A 19153-nucleotide genomic window follows, 5' to 3' on the forward strand; every position below is an offset into this window, starting at 1 on the left:
CCCCAGTGCTCTTCCTCCTGGTTTGGATCAGGCAACCCAAGAAAGCCCAGAGAACTACTGAATTCCTGGCTTTTATTACAAAAATGAGAATGATCACTTTGATCAAAATGAAAAAAAGTCTGCTCACACTGTGTACATGAAAAACTCCAAATACAAAAATCATCCCAAACACAGTTTGTGCTTTTTAAAAAAGAACACAACGTCACCTTGCACCGCGTTTTAATTTTTTTACTCCACCCCCCCCCCAATGTGGAATAGAAAATCCCTGTGGCAGCTTGCCAGGGCTGCTGGTGTCACCCCAAGAGTTCAATCCTAATGCCACAAACCAGGCAGCCTGGGAGTAACTGGCTGAGGCAGGGAGCTGGTGACAGAGCAGGTCTGAGGTGCTGACCGGGGAGCAGCACCAGAGAGGACAGCCCTGCTCCCCCTCTGGCAGCCCTGGTAGCCAACATGGGTCAGCAGAACAGCTTTAGGGGGAAAAAAACACCCCAAAAACCGAAACCCTACAGCTTTACTGATTAAATCTATGGAATCATTATGAGACTGAAAAAAAAAATTCTTCAGATATCTCCATAAATTAGTGCAGGGAATTAAAAAACAATGCATTTATGGTAAACTAGGATTGTACAGATATCACGTATCGGTTACCAGCACACACATCTTGCTTCACACATACCCTGTGAACATCAGCTCATTTCACATGCAAGAGACCAAAAAGCAGGTATGACAACAGTTCTTTCACATCCCTAATTTAGAAAAATATATTTTTGTATTGTCTTTGTTGAAACCGCAGCACAGTGAATTCACTCTCTCCCTGGATCAAGTCGGATGGTAATACTGTCCGTAATTCCAGGCGTTCTGGTAATTGTACTAGGGAAAAACAAAGACAGGACAGTGTGAGTCAGGCTGCCCATGCTCAGGAAAGACACCTGGTGATGAGCCAGCTAAGGCTGCAGGGAGGCACAGGCAGGTAACAGTGCCCATCACACCAGAGAACCCAGGCTTGGCTCCCCCCTCGCCAGGTGCTGTGCGCAGCCCAATCCTCCGCCTGGTGCTCCTGAGGACTCCACACACCTCCAAGCCCCACTGGAAGGAGCTTTGTTAGAGGTAGAACTGAGGGCTGGCTCAGTTGCACAGCCAGGGCTGAGGCTGGCACTGCTGCCCATTGTGCTTCTAGTTCTCAGCAAACACCCATCTGGTCAGTCTTCCTATACAGTACAGGTCAGAGGTTCACTCTTGCACCCTGGATCCCCTCCTTGGTACCTGCCCACTTCCCTTCCTACAGAGTGTTGTGAGAGGGAGGAAAAAGGCAGGGAGCAGGAGGTAAGGGAAGCCTGAGCTCTCTGTGTTCCAGATCCCTGTTCACTCTCCCAGCACACCCCGAGATGGGAGAGCCAGGGCAGACAGCCCAAGTGCCCCCTCCTCGGAAGCCCTCAGTTTATGGCTGGCAGAGAACATTGCTGAGACTGTTCCCCTGGTCTTCCTGCAACCAGCTGCACCCCAGCTATCCCAGCTGGGCCTCGGCACATTCAGCAGCAGAGCGCCCTTGCTATAGCACAAACACATCTCCATCCCTTCAGAAAGTGTTTCTGCCTGTTCTCAGACTGTGAAATGCACAGAAGACAGACAGTGATGGAGTCACCATGTCAACCACAGGACTGAGGTCTTTATGAACAGCCTAGGTCAGCTATCTCCACAGTTCTGTGTTTGAAATCCTGGGGCATTTTTCCTGGCCTAGTGCTGAGCAGTTTCCTCATGCTGGGTGAGAGACCTTCCACAGCCTGACTTTGGATAGAACGCTCAACCTTGATGTGGACAACTCTAAACCAGTTACCCAGCAGCTGCTCTGTGCCCCACCTGCCCACACAGGCTCCTTGCAGGCCAGAGAAGTTATCCCTGATCTGCTTCAGCAAATGTTTCAGCTGGATCCTCCACAACACAGAAGCAAGCAGCATTCCAAGCCTGCAGTATATGGCTCCCCTCCCAGCTGAGGGGGGACCAGCAGTGCCACCTTCACCAGTACTAGTCTCACCCAGCAAGGCCGGTTCTGGAGCCCTGGCTTTACGGCCAGCCCCTTGGACAGCCAGAACACAGAATGGACCATCAGTGCAGAGAGCAGCAGAGCATGCTCTGTAGGTTGCTGCTGCCACAGGCAAGAGGAGGAGCTGCAGAAAGTAACTGTCAAAACATACAGTAAATGGGCATCCCAAGGCAGTCTCCTGGGCAAAATGTTCCAGCACAGAACAGACTTAGTGCCCTTAGCAATGGCCTCAGCTGCTGTCACACGTCCCTCCACATGAAGGGGCAGCCACCAAACTGCTCACCTGGCTCCTCAGAGAGAAGCATTTTACACTGGCACTACAGGCCAAAGAGGAACCAACCAACACCAGAGCTGAATCTTTAATCCAAGCTTTCCTCACTGACTGACACTGGGCCATCCAGTCCCTGGGAAAGCACAAGGTGCCCACACTGAGCAGAGGCAGGTGGCAGGACAGACCCAGAGCACAAACCTACCTGGTACCAGGCGTTGTAATTATAGGCTGCCTGATTGACCTGCATGTCTCCATCCATCATCTGGGCTGAGGCCAAGCTCGGGTCGTCTGTGAGCATTTTCTTTTCATCTGGCTCTTCTGATCTGTAAGTCAGTATTTGCTGGTAAGTAAATCTTGGATCAAATTCTGAGCATGTCTTTGTGTGAGAAATGTCATAACAGATCAGGGTGAATAACCTTTTCAAACTTGGTGCCCTGTCCAAGCAGGGTTAACAGGATTTGATTTAGAGACAGAGAGGAGTGCATTGTGCTTCAGAACAATAGCCTGGTTTTTAAATTGCTCTGGTGCTCAAACTGAGACAGGAATAGCATACTCTCTGCTCAGAGTCTTTTTTACCAATGCTCTTTTTCTGTGACAGGTAATTAAAAAAAATTGTTTTCCTATAAATCTGTTTCCAAATATTTTAACCAACAACAGATCCCTATTTAGTATACACCTTAAGGGATTAAAAAACAGTGACTTGTTATTGCAAGCAGTAGGCTTAAAGCTGAAAAGCCCATGTGTATATATATAAAAACAAACAAAAAAGTCTCTGAGACTCTTCTCTGAACTATTTTTAAAGCATTTCCAAAGTGCTCAGTATCAGCAGTAGCTCCGTGCAGCACGAGTTCCAGCTACCACACACTGCACTGTTGATGACTGTGGTTTATACCCTGAGGGGAGCAGACTTCCTACCCGTTCTCTGCTCTCCTTTTTAGAGAATCCTGCTCCTTCAGAAGAGCTTCATGTTCATCATAGGCATCCAGAAGCCTGAAGGAGACAAAAGGAAAGCAAGCTTTGCTCACCGTTTTCACATAAACATTTTAAACACCTTAGCAACCATTTTAAAATGCCTAACTGGAACTGTAAAAATACAAAACATTCTAAAAACACCTTAATAATAATCAAATTTCAATCAGTGATCTGCCATGAAGATGGGAAGGCCAAAAAACTGAATTTGATTCCACAATGCATAGCAAGGAATTTTCTGTGAGCTCAGAAATTCCCAACTTGCTCAACTTTTGTCACACTTCATGCAATTCTTCCATAAAGTTACTTTATAAAGAAGCTTTCTAAAACATTTGGGGTAGAGCTGCTCCTTCCAGTGACTGCATCCCCTCAGCCAGGCAGTGGTGCCATCCACAGCAGCACTGGTCCTTGGAATCAACATTTAATTAAGTACTGGAAATAAGTATTATATAAAATTATTACAATTGCAAGTAGCACCTACAACCTTTTCCCAAACAACATGGGAAGAAAAGGTGTATTTAAGGCAGCACAAAGGAGTCCTAGCTAAAATTCCCATGGATTGCTAAATGTCACTTCACCAGCTGCATACCAGTTTACAAGGTATTGCATGAAAACTGCTCCTTCTGTCAATATTCCTCTTGGAGAAAACAGTTTCCTGTTCTTATTCTGTGCTCTAGTACTATTTGGGAACTGAAAACTTCACGTTGTTTGGTCTGCCCTAGTATCCCCAGCTTGCAATGCTTGGCTGCCAGAAAGTCAGATTGGTCAGAGCCAGCAGAAACAAGGGACCAGCTATTGTTAAAAGCATACAAAGCAGAAAAACTAACTTAAGGTTAGTCCTTTCATGTTATTTAGCTGCAAAATCTAAATAAAAACAAGCACTTGCTTTAAAATAGAAGAAATAGAAAATAGAAAATAGAAGATTTACAGTAAAAAAGTATATTAAAAAGTTGTACTTCTAGAAGTAAGAGTGCAGTATTGCTACTACTCCTGAACACAGCAAAACCAAAACAGTGGATTTCTGGAAGCATCACACAGCAGCTCACAGGGTACAGAGTGTCAGACTGTACCTGTCCCAAAACACTTCATGTCCTCTTTGAGGAGCACCCTACTTTGTAAGGCTTACCAAGAGAAAGCTACAGTCAGAAGTTACAGGCAGTGAAGTTTTACTCTATGAGGTGTTAGATATTTCATAGAAGAGGGGTAATTTTCTGAAAGGAGATTTGTTATTTAGAAACAGGAATTTGTTTTAGACAAGCAGCTTATCCCTCACCAAAGAGCTGATGGCATGAAGGGAACAATTCAACAGACACCATAAACCTACTCCTTCCCTACTGCTTCTACAAGCCCTCTTTGGATGACCCGTATTTGGCCACTGCACAGATCACATCTTACTTGTTTACATCAGAACCAAAATCCTCCAGAAACTCCACTTTCCGCTGAGAAAAGGTAATCCTCATTTTGATGGACAAGGCGCCATTGACAGCTTTATCAAAGCAGCTCAAGATGTTCTCCTCGTTTTGCTTGAGGTCCCCACTGTATTCCATTTCAAGTAAGTTAAGGTACAGTTTGGTGTTTTCCTGGGCAAAAGATGCATTACAAGTGGTACATGGTCATGTCAGGTATTTCACACTCAATGTATGTCTCCTGGATGCAGACCAGAAGGTTTACATTACAAATTTATGCTAGAAAAGTCAATACAAACATTTTCTTTTTACACCATTCATCTTTGAGCTGGTTTGTTTCACAAGCAGCTCAGAAGTGATCTGACACCACAGAAACAGCTGTCACACTTTACTAGTAGTGAACTAATTGCACCCAGAGTGCCTAATGTTTCTGTGGTTACACAGAATGATCTATGACTACTGCCTGCACGATCAATTTTGTTCACCTTGACATGTGAACGGGCCTACAAGAATGAAGACTCTAAAAAAGAGACATGAAAAGTATGAAGCACATTGTGTAAAGTAAATCTGTAAACTTCAGATATGCAAAGTGCAAATACAGCAACATCAGTTTAGAGGGACTGTTGTCTCCATGCAGTAATGACACATTACATACAGGTACAATTCTTGTCATCATTGTTGCCATATTGTTAAAGAAGTGGTTCAGCAAGAGAGAAAACTACCAAGATTATATTATTTTTTTTTTTGGCAGAATGAAGAGGGAACACATACTTTGTCAAGTTCTATGGCTTCTGACAGCACTTTTCTTGCCTTTGGAAGATTTTTCTGCACTTTGAAGAGGTGCCGAGCTAATTTGATGGCATAGAAGGACGCCTCGCTGATGGACTTGGCGTTCCTGACAGCATCTTCCAGCAGGTGTTCCGCCTCTTCCATGTTGCCGTGCCTGCGCTCCAGGCTCACCCTGCGCAGCCGGATCATTGCCAGCCCCAGCACACACTCCTCAAAGGTTTTCAAGATCCTTCTGGCTTCGTCGATGTTGCCTGAAACACCGGTGGAGACGCCGTCAGATCGGAGACATCCAACAGCCTCTGGAGAACAGAATCCCGCCCAGCAAAGCCTGATGTTGCTCTTACCCTGCTGCTCCTCAAAGGCAGCCCACAGCATGTGAACCATGGGTTTCTTAGGAAGGTGTATTGTGCAAGCCCTGCTGTAGACATGCCTCACTCCTTCAATACTATGATTCTCCATGTATTTGGCATACTATAGTTGAAAACAGAGCAGAGATTGAACAATTTAAAGGTTGTATTTGTCTTTAAAAACATGCCAGAACGATAAAATTCTTTTGTTTAAACCCATTCAGCACCTTTATTGAACCACTAGACTAGTTTCTGTAAGGAAGGACGTAGAGAGGCAACGAAGTTGGCATATGCAGCAGTCAAATCTGGTTGCAAGCAGACCATCTCCTAATGCAACAGATATAGTTATATATGAACAACATTCCACAAGAGTACAAAAGGTTAGTCACTAGATCAATGTGTGCAATCAGCAGGAGAGAGGTGGGAAACCACTTCCCTTACCTTAATCCAGAAGTCCTCATAGAGGGCACATGAAATAACACATCTTTCAAAGAGGACCACAACTCGCTCATGAGTGCCATTTTCTATCTCAAATTCTAAGTACTCTTTCCAGTTTTTCAGCTGAATTTTCTCCAGAGGTTTTACGTGGAAGTAAGGCCTCTTTATCTGCAAGAGTCACAGCATGGCAACTTAGGACTAATAAGCATAACAACAAGTTGCTTAAATAAAAAACCAGACACACATCATTCGAGTAATGCCATTGAAGTAAAGGGGACTTCAGAATTATATACACATCACCCGAGTCAATCTGCTGGGATTACCAAGTATCGATCAAGGGATGTTGCTGACAACCACATCCTAGGCTAGTAACTTGTTTTTCTAGGAAGCTTTTTCAGTGCAAATGTTCACAGCAGCTGAGGAAGGTCTCCGTGCAGTCCCTCCCTTGCAGACCTGCAGTGACAATCTAACAATGCCATCCTAACAGCAAGGGGCACTGCCCACATGCACACACACCCACAGCTGAAGTACTTCCTGTTGTACTAGCGCATATCCTACTAATTCATTCAAAGTTTGGTTGAGAGTCATGGCAAGGGAAGTCAGAGTACTAAAGAGAACTTCACATGAAATATTTACATTAGGTTGATTACTCCAGAGCTAGCAGGACTGAGCTTTTATTGATGGCTACAAGAGGAGCTGGGAGGGACAGAGCTCAGCACAGAAAAGGTAAACACTGCTTTGAACTAACCACAGCAAAGCAAATCTTTTGCTTTTCCTCCCCTTCATCTTTAATTTTACCTGATTATTTCTCTTCTGTGCTGCAGTTCCATCTCCGATACAAATACACACAAATGTTTTAAAGAACTTAGAATAATTAAGGAGTAACATTCAATTCTTCAAGGCCACCTGAAATTTAAGGCCAATCACCCCCTTCGTGCTTCTTGCTGCACCCTACTGTGAAACCAAACACTCTTTTCTATTTGGAAAAATGCACAGGTACATTGTTCCTGCTAAAATAATAGTAAAACCAGTTCTAAGGGGTCTCCAAAACCCATGTGATATGTTGCCCATCTAGCTCATCTCTGGCCATTATAAAGACATGTTCAACTTGCTATTTCAAGTTCCTCATAGATCCAACACACTGGTATCTCCTCTCTACTGAGGAGAGATATTATCTTGGTAGTAAAATACTGACTGGCCCAGGAGCAAACACTCAGTTTCTTAGACATTTTCTGCAGGATGTCCAGTTTTACCATTCTCCTCAGTGTCAATAAGCTGTAGGTTAATGTTTCTTGAGCCAAGAAAACCTGCACTCACATAACCATTTTCCACAGTACATCAGCACCTTGGAGCCCCACTTACTCTAGGGACACAATCTACATGCTCTGCTTCCTTCTATGACAGGGACCTGGTGCAAAGATGTCCTATGTGGGGCTGGGAACAGCACTCCAGGCTCTGGGTCACCAACAGGAGACCCACCAGAGCTGGACCATGTTCTGTCCCCAGCACTAGGACTGGCCCAACAAGGGCACAAAGCAACACAACAGTTCTGTCTCTAGACATCTGTGCCAACTGTTTAATACAATGTACTTCTGAAAATGAAAGTAAATTTAAAACAAGAACCATGGTATGGAATATGTTACTTGCCAGGAAGAAAAAAAACAAACATCCCGGGAATTAAAAATTCAGATTGCCTTTTCAAAAGTAACCAAATTTAATTCTACATGGAAAAGCTCTACATTTGCCATGATCAAATGACTGCTGTGATTCATTACTTATAATACATTATGCACAGGAGCTCCGGTTACAATGGCTACTTTTGGAAAACAAGTGAACTGATTTCAGGTTGAAGAGTGTAATGTTAAAATACAAAACCATACAAATTTCATTCTCCTTTTAGGACAGGCTTACCTTTTCAATTGCAGCTACTTTCAACCCCTTAACTCTTTTGCAAAGCCCCACATGCATAAGGCAGCACTAACTGACAAGGTGACCTGTGCAGGGGCACTGCAGACTGCCCAGTACACAACACACCATCCTGCCTCTCTCCAAATACTGCCTAAAGATTTTCAAACTGACACGACAGAGCTGACTTAAAAAGCTGTCTTTTCACAAGAAAAATGGCAGAGAACAGTTTGAGCTCTTAAGGCCTAAAAGTTACTGAAAATCCCTAGCTCCCAAGCCCTTGTTCAGCACTCTGATGCCTGCTGCCTTACACAGAGAAACCAAACTTACCGCTTCTTCAAACGTCCACCTCTTGCTGACTTCATGTTCATTGTGGTTGAATATTTCTTGATGAATCTCAATGATTCTGTGCCTCATGTTCTCTATCTCAGTGATTAGCTAGAACATAATTTAAAAAATGTAACACAGGCAGGCACTGTAAATGCATTTCATGATGATGGCAATATGCACAAATCAGAAGCACGATGGATGCCCTGAGTGTTACCCTGAAGAGATGGCCCTGATGGTGCCTGAGCCCCCTGTGCAACCCAGTTGGGTTGGTTTTCCAGCTGGTGTTCCGGTCTTATGCTAAAGATGATTGAGATTACAAATTAATTGGAATCCAAGTCCAACTTGGTTTCAGTATGTGTACATTTTCACAGCTAGCAATTCCTTTGGGTGGCTCCAAGTCTGTGTACCTTTCAAGGCTCTGGCCCTGCACAGCCCACTGCCGATGGAGAGCTTTCTTAGACCAGTTCATAAACTTTTAACTGGAATAATTCCTATCCATTCATAAAGTTTTGTACATCACTTCTTTCATTTTTTAACTCAATTTCTTTAATGCCTGTGAAAACAGTGGACAGGTATGTCCTGTAGACAAAAGCAGTTACCTCACGAGCCAGGGAGTAATGACATGCCAAGAGAATTACAGCAAGACCTCAGCTACTGAGGTACTGAATTTTCTGCCAATAAACTCATCCCTTGCCCAGAGGCACAAGTGCCAACAACCATCCTCTGCACCCATACCTTGGCAGGGTCAGTTATATCTTCAGTCCCAGAGGGCAGGTCGCCTCCAGGCTGCGCATCCTCCCCGCTGTGCCCGTTCACAGAGGCCAGCTCCCTGCGCAGCTGAACAAACTGCTCCGTGGTCAGGAAGTCTCGAGGCAAGTTGTTCTGAATGTGTTCTTTAAACCTGGGAGCAGCCAGAAACAAGGCAACACGAACCCGACGTTTTACATTGCAACACTTTGCACAACCACAGCACAACAGTAAGTCCTAGTGGGGTTCTGCAGGACTTTATCCATCTAGGGCAACCCTGAGAACGCAACTTCTGACACCCAGCCCGAGCACAACTGCTGCCACCCAGCAGGCACCAAATCTTGGCACTTCATGGAGAAATGGAAGTGACAAACCACAGTGGCAAAGGCAGACCGCTTGCCATGCCCACTGATGGCAAAGGGCAAGATCAGTTTCAGAGGGAGATACTTTATTTCCAAACCTAAAAGACCTGTAGAAATTCCGGGGAGGTCTGATGTGTAACTTAACTAAGGTTTTTGTTCCCTCTCAACCTCTCCATACTCATGCAGAATCTACTGCCTCAAATTTAACCAAGAATTTCTCTTCAGACAACTAGTGCTTCACCACATGTGAGCACTGCATGAGGAATTCAAAACTGCTCGTTCTGACTTTGCAAAGACATCCCATCTTCTTCCTCACAATTCCAAGGCCTTTCTTTATTCCACAGCAAAACTTGTGAATTTATCTAAAACCAAACTCTAAAACACTTATCAGTACTTTTAAGACAGTGAGGCTGTATGAGTACCTAAGTATAAAAAAACTCAGTAACTATTTCAAGCTCTTGTTCTGAGTGAACATTTTTGCATTTACGCAAGTAGGTTAGTGTGTGCTTAAGAACCCCATGAGCATTTACTAAATCTTTGCTTCCTCTTTACCTCTGGAAATGATGGCTGTAGAGTTGTGTGGGAATTCCAAGGATGCGGTCATAGATGGATGTAACTTCCCTTAGGTTTCCCTGTTCATCTTCCCAGTTGATATACATTTCCCATAGTCTGTCAGAACGGAAATCTGTCCCAGCAGCTAAAACTGCATGTTCATAGGCTCTGAAAAATGAAGTAATGTTACACTTGCTTCTGGATGTGGTGTCTCAACAAGGAAGAAAAGATCTTATTAAAGATTATGAGCACCCTCATTTCCTGACAACCACACTTACATTCATTATTTAAACTCTTCCAAGTATTTTCTAGATACCTGGAGCACGATCTCTAGAATTTCAGGAAGTCTGCACTCACCTTTTTTTCCTCCAGCGCTGCCACAACAGAACAAAGGCAACAGAAAAAGCCCCTTGCAGGGACACAAGATATGAGGAAAACACATAATCTTCACCACTTGCAAAGATTCTGAAACCATTCCTTAAGCAGTTTAGCACACAAAAGCCACACATTAATCATGCAGCTAGAAGCTGCTTCCGTTTAAGTTCAGTTAAGATTTTGGGTGAAACTTTAGTCCAACCTCTTACTCTAACCAGGACCGCTGCCAGCAGCAGATGAGGTCAGACACATTTAGCCACGTCCTGAAAATGTCCAAGGAATTAAATTGCAAAAATTCTGTGGGGAACCTGTTCCAGTGCTGTACAAAGCATTTCCTAATGCCTTGTTTGAAGTTCTTGAGTCACACCCTTCGATCCTTGTACTCCACTGTATTGTCCAGCCCTTCTTATGGAACTGGGCTCCACCCTGTTGAAAATTCTCAAAGTAAGCACTGGCTGTTGAGAGCTTGTCCCTCAGCTGGAACAGACTGACATGCTCACACTGCACTGGGACTGCATGTATGGGCTTCCCTGCATCTGCTTTCAACTTACCCTCGAATAGTACTGTTAGTTTCCGGATCCGCAGGGTCCAAGGTCTCCTTTAAAAAGTTTATATAATGTATCCAAAGATCAACACTAAGAGGAATTGCCTGCAGCCCTCTGCGATAAACCTATGAAGAGAAGGAGAACTGTACTTCAAATACTTAATGGTGTCCTAATAGAGAGGCAACACTGTGTTATCCGGTGAACCTTAGAAATACTAATTACTGGAATTTTGTTTAAATAATCTACCATTACCATTTGGGTGGAGGTTGGATAGAACATGGCAATGTTCTGATCTCCACGTGCAGAGTCTTGATCTTCAAAGCGCAGCGGTCCCTGCATTCTGACCAGGTTGTGTGGGCAGGCTTTGGGGTACAGACCATAGGGCACAGACCCATTAGAGCATCATTGACAGCGTCTGACCAAAAATGCAATAAGATGTAGCAATTGTGACCAGCAAACCAACTATATTGCTTTGAAAATGAGTAATAAATGGAAGTGACAGAAAAGCCCTGCCCTACTTGTTAAGCTGCAGTGTAATACAGAGGCTTGCACTGCAAAGCTTGACAAACTGTAGAGGTTTAACGCACCTGCCAACAAAGAGAAAAAACATTAGCTACAAATGCCACAGACGTGACAAGTGCAAACAAAATCCCTGCAGACCTGACCAGACATGGCAGGTACTGGCAGCCAAATGACTTGCAGTAGGTTAGTCACTGTTTGGCTAACAGGACCACTGGCAACAGCTGCCCCAGCTACCTACATACCTCATCAGACTGCTTCACGTTGTCGTGCCGCTTCTCCAGGTCCGCATACTTTTTCCAGTATCCATAGCAATATGGATAATGCGTGAAAAACCTGTCAAATGCTTTCCTGGCAGCTGGTAAGTGGTTCTGCAAGAAATGCACAATAAAGGCAATGTACCCCTTCCTTACAAAAGACTTTGCATTATTTCTAAAATAATTATTGCTGTAATATTGTCTTAAAAACAATTGTTCCGATTTTGTGATCCCTGCTGACAACACTGGCAAGGGTAGCTGTCCTAAAACAGTATCTGTGAAAGCCTGATGTGCAGCTCTAGATTTGTCACTGGGATGTCCATGGTTTGTTTTGGTTTTGTTTATTTCAGGAAGGCTAAGGAAAAGAGGGGTGTGTACTAACCTCCTGCTCTACATACTGCAGTAGATATACCCATCCTGTGAAATCCTGGGGATTGTCCTCTACGACTTTCCAGAACTTGTCAAAATCTGGAGGGAAGCAAGCGTCAATGTCTGTTGTCTGTAAACTCTCAATATTTGGAATTTCACTCTCCTGCATGTTCTCTTCGTTCAAGTCAGGGGAACTATCAGGTGACTGCTCCATCTCAGTCACACTCATGATCTCTGTACTGAAGTCCATCTGCTGTTCCTCTGCTGCTGTTTCGGCACGATTGTCCGTGCTGTCATTGCTCACAGTCGGCTTCTCCACCTCTGCATTATCTGTGTTCTCCATGGCTGAGGTGATACCAGATCCTGTAGAAACAGAAAGATTCAATACACATGTAGTGAAGAGCCAAACAGAACTGTGCTGTGCACTACCAGCCAGGAGTCTCCCCGGGCCTTCAGGCATTCATGTATTTCACCACAAACCTTCAGCAATCGGATCTGCTCCACACTGAGCCCAATTCACAATTAAAGATATGTTGATAGCAGTCACACCTTGTAACATCTGCACATACAGACCATTGTGCTTTTTCTAAAAAACTACCACAAGTAGCTGTCCTGGTGTAAAAGTGAACAGCTGCAGTATTCCTGTAGGAGTCTGGTGGAAGTTCATTCCAAATAGAGAATTATGTTCTAATTTCTTCAGTTCTCCTACTTCATATAAATCAGCAACTTCTTTGCAAAATAAATATATGTCAAAGTGTCCCTTGAATGCCTACCTGAACTGGCTTAAGTAATAACTTTGAAAGAAAAGCACTCTCAGCACCAGACAGTCCACAGGAATGCCAGTATGAATTAACCAGCATCAGAGGGCCACACAAAACGGGCCCTCACTGGCTCCCACACACAGCTCAGGTGCCAGAGGTTCCTCCTGCCCCTCAGGACAGACTCCATTCTCCTCCCACTCTTCATTCTGATCTCCCTGCCAAAGGCTGCTGCCCAGCCCTACCCTCTCCAGAGGCCAGTCCAGCCTAGGTGGCTGTGTGCTGCTCAGGGCCATCCCCACCTGAACCCCGGGCACACAGCCCCTGGCTGCACCAGCCCCAGCCCAGCTCCAGCCACAGAGCCACTCCAGGTAACACCACGACACAACAGTCGCTCCGACTCTGTATCTCCAGACTCCTTTCCCACTGAAAGCCTGAAGAGAACAAGCAGACTGCTCTCTTTTACTGCGACAGATACATCAACAAGCCACCAAACACAGAGTGGGGGAAACTGACAAAAAGGAAAAACATCTGCTCCCCATCTTCAGCAGCTCCACCTGTGAGGAAACAGCTGATGCCTTCCCAGGAGCCCATCCAGCCACCTGACCTGGGCAGCCTTAGCAGGTCCACGTGGTCTGCTCTGCAAGACTTCCAATAACTGTTTGCCAAAAGCAATTGTTTCTAGTCTCCACTATATACATCATCTGACAACCCTATAAATACAATTTCTTTCCCTCAAGTCAAACAGTTTATAATTTTGTAACTTTATGTGGTAACTGTTCATAAATCCACAGCTCACACCATTTAAGAGTCAGGTGACACCACAGAGCACTGTACGGCTTCTGTTCTACAGGAAAAGGGGAGGCCTGTGTAAGATGAGCAGCTTATTTCCTTCATGACCAGCTCCTTCCCACACTCTGGGCCACCTAGGAAGCCTGCACCAAAAAACAGTTTCCTTAGTGAGGGTTTGAGATGCATCTTCACTATATTTATAAATTAAGATACTAAACATACATAAGACATCTGCTTAATTAAAACAGATGCTACCATTCAGAGCTTACCTCTGTAAAGGTTATAAAACTAAGGCATAGAAGGATTGGGTTATGCAAAAGGCAGCCCCAACACTTGAAACAAATTGTTTAAAGGATGTTTACAGCTCTAAAACTTGGGAAAGCTAATGCAACTATTCTTAAACTTACAGTAATTTATGATCTCAACTTCTGATATTTGACAGATGCTTTCCTCTCTGGCTGATACAGAAGATGGGGCTCCAGATTGGAAAACAACTCCCCCAAAACTTCTGGTTGTGAAGAGGGGATCAAAGAGAAAAGGCAGGAGCAGCACCGGATCACCTGGGCACCAACTGTTGTTCCCGTTTCTAACGGCAACTGCTTCCAACCGCAGGCTTTCTAGAACACCCCAGGGAACCAAGGCACGACCCAAAACTCTTCCAGAAACGCGTTTCAGCCGCCAGGATCGACCCTGTACCAAAGGGAAGGCCCCTCGACCCGGGGAGCTCCAGAAGGAGGGGACACGAGGCTGGTGCCCGACGGGCCGCAGAGCAGAGGAGCTTCATTCCAGGCGCCCCGAGCTCCCTCAGGATCAATCACTAAATAAGCAGACCCGATAACCGCACGTCCCAACTGTACACAATGTATGCCAACGTACGCGATTCAGCCCGTGCCCGCCGAGCGCTCAGCGCACGCGGGTGTTTATCCCCGCGCACGAAACCAGCCAGAACAGCCCCAGAGCGGGGCGGCGTTCCCGCCCTGCCCAGCTCCCGCCGCCAACCCCCGCGGGGGCGGGACGGGACCCCGGGCAGGGCAGCCCGGGCCGGGGGGGGGGGGCCAGGAAAGACCCGACGCCCCGGAGCCCAAAAACCCAACAACGACACAACCTCCCGGGCGCGGGGCGAGCGCCGGGCCGGGCCCAGCGCCACACGCGGGGCGCGGCTGCCGCGGCTCCCGGCCTGGACCCAGCGCCCCGCCGAGCCCGGCCGTCCCGCGGGGCTCAGCCCAGCGCCCGGGCCCCCCTGTCCCGTCCCGCCCCGTCCCGTCCCGCCGCCCCAGCCCGCCCGGTGCCCGGTACCTGCCGCGGGGCCGCCTGCCCGCCCGCCTCCCGCCGCCCGGGCCTCCGCCGCCCCGCACTGCGCAGGCGCGCGGGACCCCGCGCATGCGCCCCCAGCCCGCCGGCCCCGCGCATGCGCAGCCAGCCCCGCCCCGGCCGGCCCCTCAGGGCGGGAGGCCGCGGTACCGAGATCCATCCTTTATTGGCGGCGGGGCCCGGTACAGCGCGAGGGGCGGGGGGCCCGGGGAACGGCTGGGGCTGGTCTCCCGGGACCTCACGGCGAGGTCGTAACTGCGCCGCTGCGGGTTAAAAAAAAAATAGGTTGTTTTCACAGATACAAGCGAGAAGACGCGTAGGGTTAAGTTCTGGGGTTTTTCTTCCGCCTGCCGCGGTCCGAGCTGAGCCCTGAAACAAGTGGGAACGTGGCTCTGCGATGCGTTTTTCCACCACGGCCGGCGGGGGGCTGTGCCCGCAGGGGAAGGTGAGGGTCCCTGGAGCGGGGTGTCCGGACAGGCCCTGGAGACCCCGGCCCTGGAGACCCCGGCCCTGGAGACCCCGGCCCAGGACGGGGGTCAGGCCTGCGGGGCGCGGAGCCACCGGCTGCGGCTGGAGGTGTCCCTGCGGGTGGCAGCGGGGCTGGAAGAGATAACCCGTACAGGTCCCTTCCCGCCCCGTGTGCTTGAGGATTCCAAGTGCAGGCGAGTGGGAGGGACCGTCCCTCATCCCCACGGGCGCTGCCACCCGCCGCTGGGCTGCTCCCGGTGTCCCCGTGCCCACAGCTCTCCCTCTGTCCCAGCCCGGCCGCCGCACCGGTCCCACACACGCAGGCTGACTTTGTGCTTCAGGCTGACTTCTTGCTTCAGGCTGACTTCTTGCTTCAGGCTGCCGTCTCCAGAAACTCCTCCAAACTCTTCCTGACGTGTGGCGGCTGGGAGGCAGCGTGAGTGAAGAGGCTCTGCCCCATCTGTGCAAAAAGCGCTCTGGAAAGCTTGGCTGTGGCTGCCCGCATGTTCCCGCCGGCTCCAGGCAAGGAGCCGCCGCTCGTCAGGCTGCCCAGCAGGTGCCAAAGGACAGCCAGCACCTTCTGCTCCACAGCGTGAGGCTTCCGGGGGTACAGCTCCGTAACAAGGTCTGCAAGAAAGACAGCAGGTTTGCAAGCAGGGCGTGAAGACTCGCTTTAAAAACGCGACGCGGAAGCGACCCCCTCGCTTTGAGAGGTGCTTCAAAGCACTGGGTGTCAAAGCACCTTCTCAAAGCAGCTAGTGCAGGAATGCTTGCTGTGCTCAAGGGATCGTCCTTGCAGCAGCATCAGTGCCCCCGTAAAAGACACCAGCTTTCCCTAAAAAACACCCATTTTATCCTCTCCCAGCAGTTTACACCCTAGCACTGGTACTGCTGATTATTACAATTTTCCAAATAAGTTAAAACCAGTAAAACAAATTTTTTATTAGTTAGGATTACCATAAGGACCTTTAATTCTCACAGTGCTGTGTAGCATCTGATACCTTATGATTTCCCCTCTATCTCAGCAATACACAGTGTTAAAGGAGCAAAGCAGCTGTGCACTGTAAATATATTTAAGACAAAGCGTTCTCCCTTCTTAGACAATTTCATCATTAATGAAGTATTTCATTTGCAAACGTTTGCCTGTTTGCTAGAATGGTCTTTTCTGATATATCATACAAATTATTCCAAAAAATCCCAGCAAGAGAGGACCTGTTTTTAAAGGTTGGTGACTAACCCAGTCAGGAAGCATACATTTAGGAACATTTCAAGAACAGTCTGTCCATTATGTTCCTTAGTCCCATTTCAGCACTGCAACCCACAGAACTGCTCTGAAAGTTATTTGGCTAAATAACCTCTCTCTGGTCAGAGCATATTTCCCATACAGACATTCCTTCTTCACCTAAAACACCAAAGGAAAATTCACTGCTCTTGCTAGTAATAATCCCCAGTATTAAAATACGTATGTAAATTCTAGTTAAAAATCTTCTGCTATTTTAAACCAAGTTTGTCTTTAAGCTTCTGACACCATTTTAGGAAGAAGACCATTAAGAAGTCTGACACTTTTGAGGTGACAGCCACCACCATCCTGCAGTGGATTTGCCTCCTAAGAACAGCACACAAACAAACAAACATGCAAAGTCAAACATCACTCTACCAGCAAGCTTTTCCGTCAGGTCTTGTTTTGCTTTTCCATTCAGAAACTGGGCTTTTGTGCAGAATGGCTGGAGGAGCAGAGAGTTGTCTAAATGCAAGGAACAAAACGTGTAAAAATTCTTAAACAAAAATTAAACAGTCTGGAAACAAACACAATATGGAGAAACACAAATAAGGGCCTTAATTATGATAGATGAACTTCAGAAAACACAGTGGTGTTTTTAAGGGCATAAAAAGATTCTGTTAACCAGCCCTGAGTCCTAGAATCTGGTAGAAAGTTACCGAACATACTGTGGTTCTGCTCCAAAGCCAAAACAGCTGAGGAAGGAGAAGAGTTGTGGCATAAACAGATCAGCAAGGACCTGCTTCTCTGACCTGTTCAGGAGATTCAGCAGTGTGAGAAGCTTTGGCAGAACGCAACACAGAATGGCTGAGGTGGGAAGGGACCTCTGGAGATCCTCTGGTCCAACCCCTGCTCAAGCAGGGCCACTGCAGCCAGTTGCATGTGACCATGTCCAGATGGCTTTTGAGTATCTCCAAGGATGGAGACTCCACAGCCTCCCTGGGCAACCTCTGCCAGTGCTTAGGCAGGTCACCTGCACAGCAAATAAAACCAAACCACCTGCTATGGAAAAATAACAAACCCACCTATGCACTGAGGGCAAGCCCAGCCAGCTGTGTTTCTATTTTGGACTGGCAAAACATTAAGAGGACTTGAATGCTTCAAAAAGTGAGAGAATAAAACCAGTAATTCATCACACAATGTAATGATTGGATGGAAACTACTGGAAAGAGTAACTCTTTCAATTTAAAATTGAATTAATACAATTAAGACTCTTTAAAATCACCTACCTATGTGTTGACATAGAGCCTGAATAACATTTGTGGCAGCTGCATAAATCCCTGGATTTTTGGAGTTCAGGTTGTTGTCTACGATGGCAGGAATTAACACGTTGATCACAGGTGACAAATTGTCCTTCAGCAAGGGGATCATCTTGTGCATGCTCTCCAAGGCAACCTGACTGACTTTGCTGTTGGAGTCGTGCAAGCGCAACTTGAAGGCGTCGAAGATCTGCAAGAGGATCCAAACAGCAGGGGTGGGAATGGGCAGTTCATGGCAGAGGTGGGCACCACATTTCCTGCTTTATGGTTACACTTCAGTTGTCCATCTTAGCAAAAGATGGCTCTCATCTGCAAATACCTGAGGTACGGTTTTTAGCAAGTAAGGTGATGATTAATTGATCACTTCATACTGTCTATTATTCAACTGTATCTCACCTCATCTGAATCTGAATCATTCCTACCCAATGTAACAGAGACAAACCAACCAGCTGTAACTCTCCAGATGACTAGTATTTCCTGCAAGCATCTCCAGCAAGAAATAGCTCTATTTAGCAAAAAAGAATGTTTTACAGATTTCCAAACTCACAGTTTAGATATGGAGCAGTTCCTCAGCAGTGTTTCATAGCTCCACAGCAAGGACTGCACTGTTAAGAGACAAAGCTTTTCTTTCCCTGTATCCACCTTTAGCTTACAACTGTTGGACCTCACCATTGTACTTTTCTCCTAAAGAACCTCCTTTCCAATTAGAGAGGATACTTACCTTAAGCTTTATCATAATAAAGACCTTTCCTCAGCTTCTCCTAGACAAACAAAGCAGGCAGAACTTTCAGACCTTGATTAATCCCTGCTGCTCTTTTTGTAAGCACTTATCAAATATTTGATATTTACTCAGCAACCCCATGAAAAACAGCACACACTATTCCAGACATAGCTCAAGGAGTGCTACCTTTAAGTGAAAACCTTCAGCTTTTACCTCCCAGTGACTGCCTTTGTAGCTTACCTCTCTCCCCTGGGCACACCTGACCTCTTCCTGTTCATCAGACACTCTTTAGTGAAAGAGGGAGCCAAGGTTTTTATTGAGAAAACATTGTGACACAACTTCA

The 19153-nt window shown here is 46.5% G+C and overlaps 2 protein-coding genes and 1 non-coding gene across 3 annotated transcripts in view; all 3 read right to left on the bottom strand.

Annotated features, from left to right (window-relative positions):
• Window positions 1-55: 55 nt before the first annotated feature.
• PRPF39 (pre-mRNA processing factor 39) lies at window positions 56-15243 on the bottom strand. Its single transcript, XM_051621546.1, has 14 exons — window positions 15069-15243; window positions 12236-12585; window positions 11842-11967; window positions 11084-11202; window positions 10158-10325; window positions 9232-9397; window positions 8497-8604; window positions 6265-6429; window positions 5821-5947; window positions 5459-5727; window positions 4677-4861; window positions 3228-3302; window positions 2515-2635; window positions 56-870 (listed from the first exon to the last, which is right to left on the bottom strand). The coding sequence occupies exons 1-14, from the start codon at window positions 15241-15243 to the stop codon at window positions 820-822; spliced, it is 2205 nt and encodes a 734-aa protein (XP_051477506.1). The 3' UTR covers window positions 56-819.
• Window positions 5286-5371, bottom strand: LOC127386128 (small nucleolar RNA SNORD127). The gene has a single exon (XR_007889819.1). It is a non-coding gene; the product is annotated as a small nucleolar RNA SNORD127 (small nucleolar RNA).
• The window catches only part of TOGARAM1 (TOG array regulator of axonemal microtubules 1), a 38152-nt gene continuing 34229 nt past the window's right edge, over window positions 15231-19153 (bottom strand). Inside the window, exons 19-21 of the mRNA XM_051621544.1 lie at window positions 18060-18279; window positions 17209-17295; window positions 15231-16178 (exon numbers count right to left, since the gene is read on the bottom strand). Of these exons, the coding sequence (XP_051477504.1) occupies window positions 15925-16178; window positions 17209-17295; window positions 18060-18279 (561 nt within the window). The 3' untranslated portion in view covers window positions 15231-15924. The remainder of the gene's footprint in view (window positions 16179-17208; window positions 17296-18059; window positions 18280-19153) is intronic.

This window comes from Apus apus, chromosome 5, assembly GCF_020740795.1.
Source record: "Apus apus isolate bApuApu2 chromosome 5, bApuApu2.pri.cur, whole genome shotgun sequence".
NCBI lineage: Eukaryota > Metazoa > Chordata > Aves > Apodiformes > Apodidae > Apus > Apus apus.

Coding starts and splice junctions, on each gene's coding strand:
- PRPF39 (XM_051621546.1), bottom strand. CDS start 15,243: ATGGATCTCGGTACCGCGGCCTCCCGCCCTGAGGGGCCGGCCGGGGCG. Junction 5,728..5,820: donor TGCCTTTGAGGAGCAGCAGG/GTAAGAGCAACA, acceptor CCGGTGTTTCAG/GCAACATCGACGAAGCCAGA. Junction 871..2,514: donor ATTACAACGCCTGGTACCAG/GTAGGTTTGTGC, acceptor GTTTTTCCCTAG/TACAATTACCAGAACGCCTG.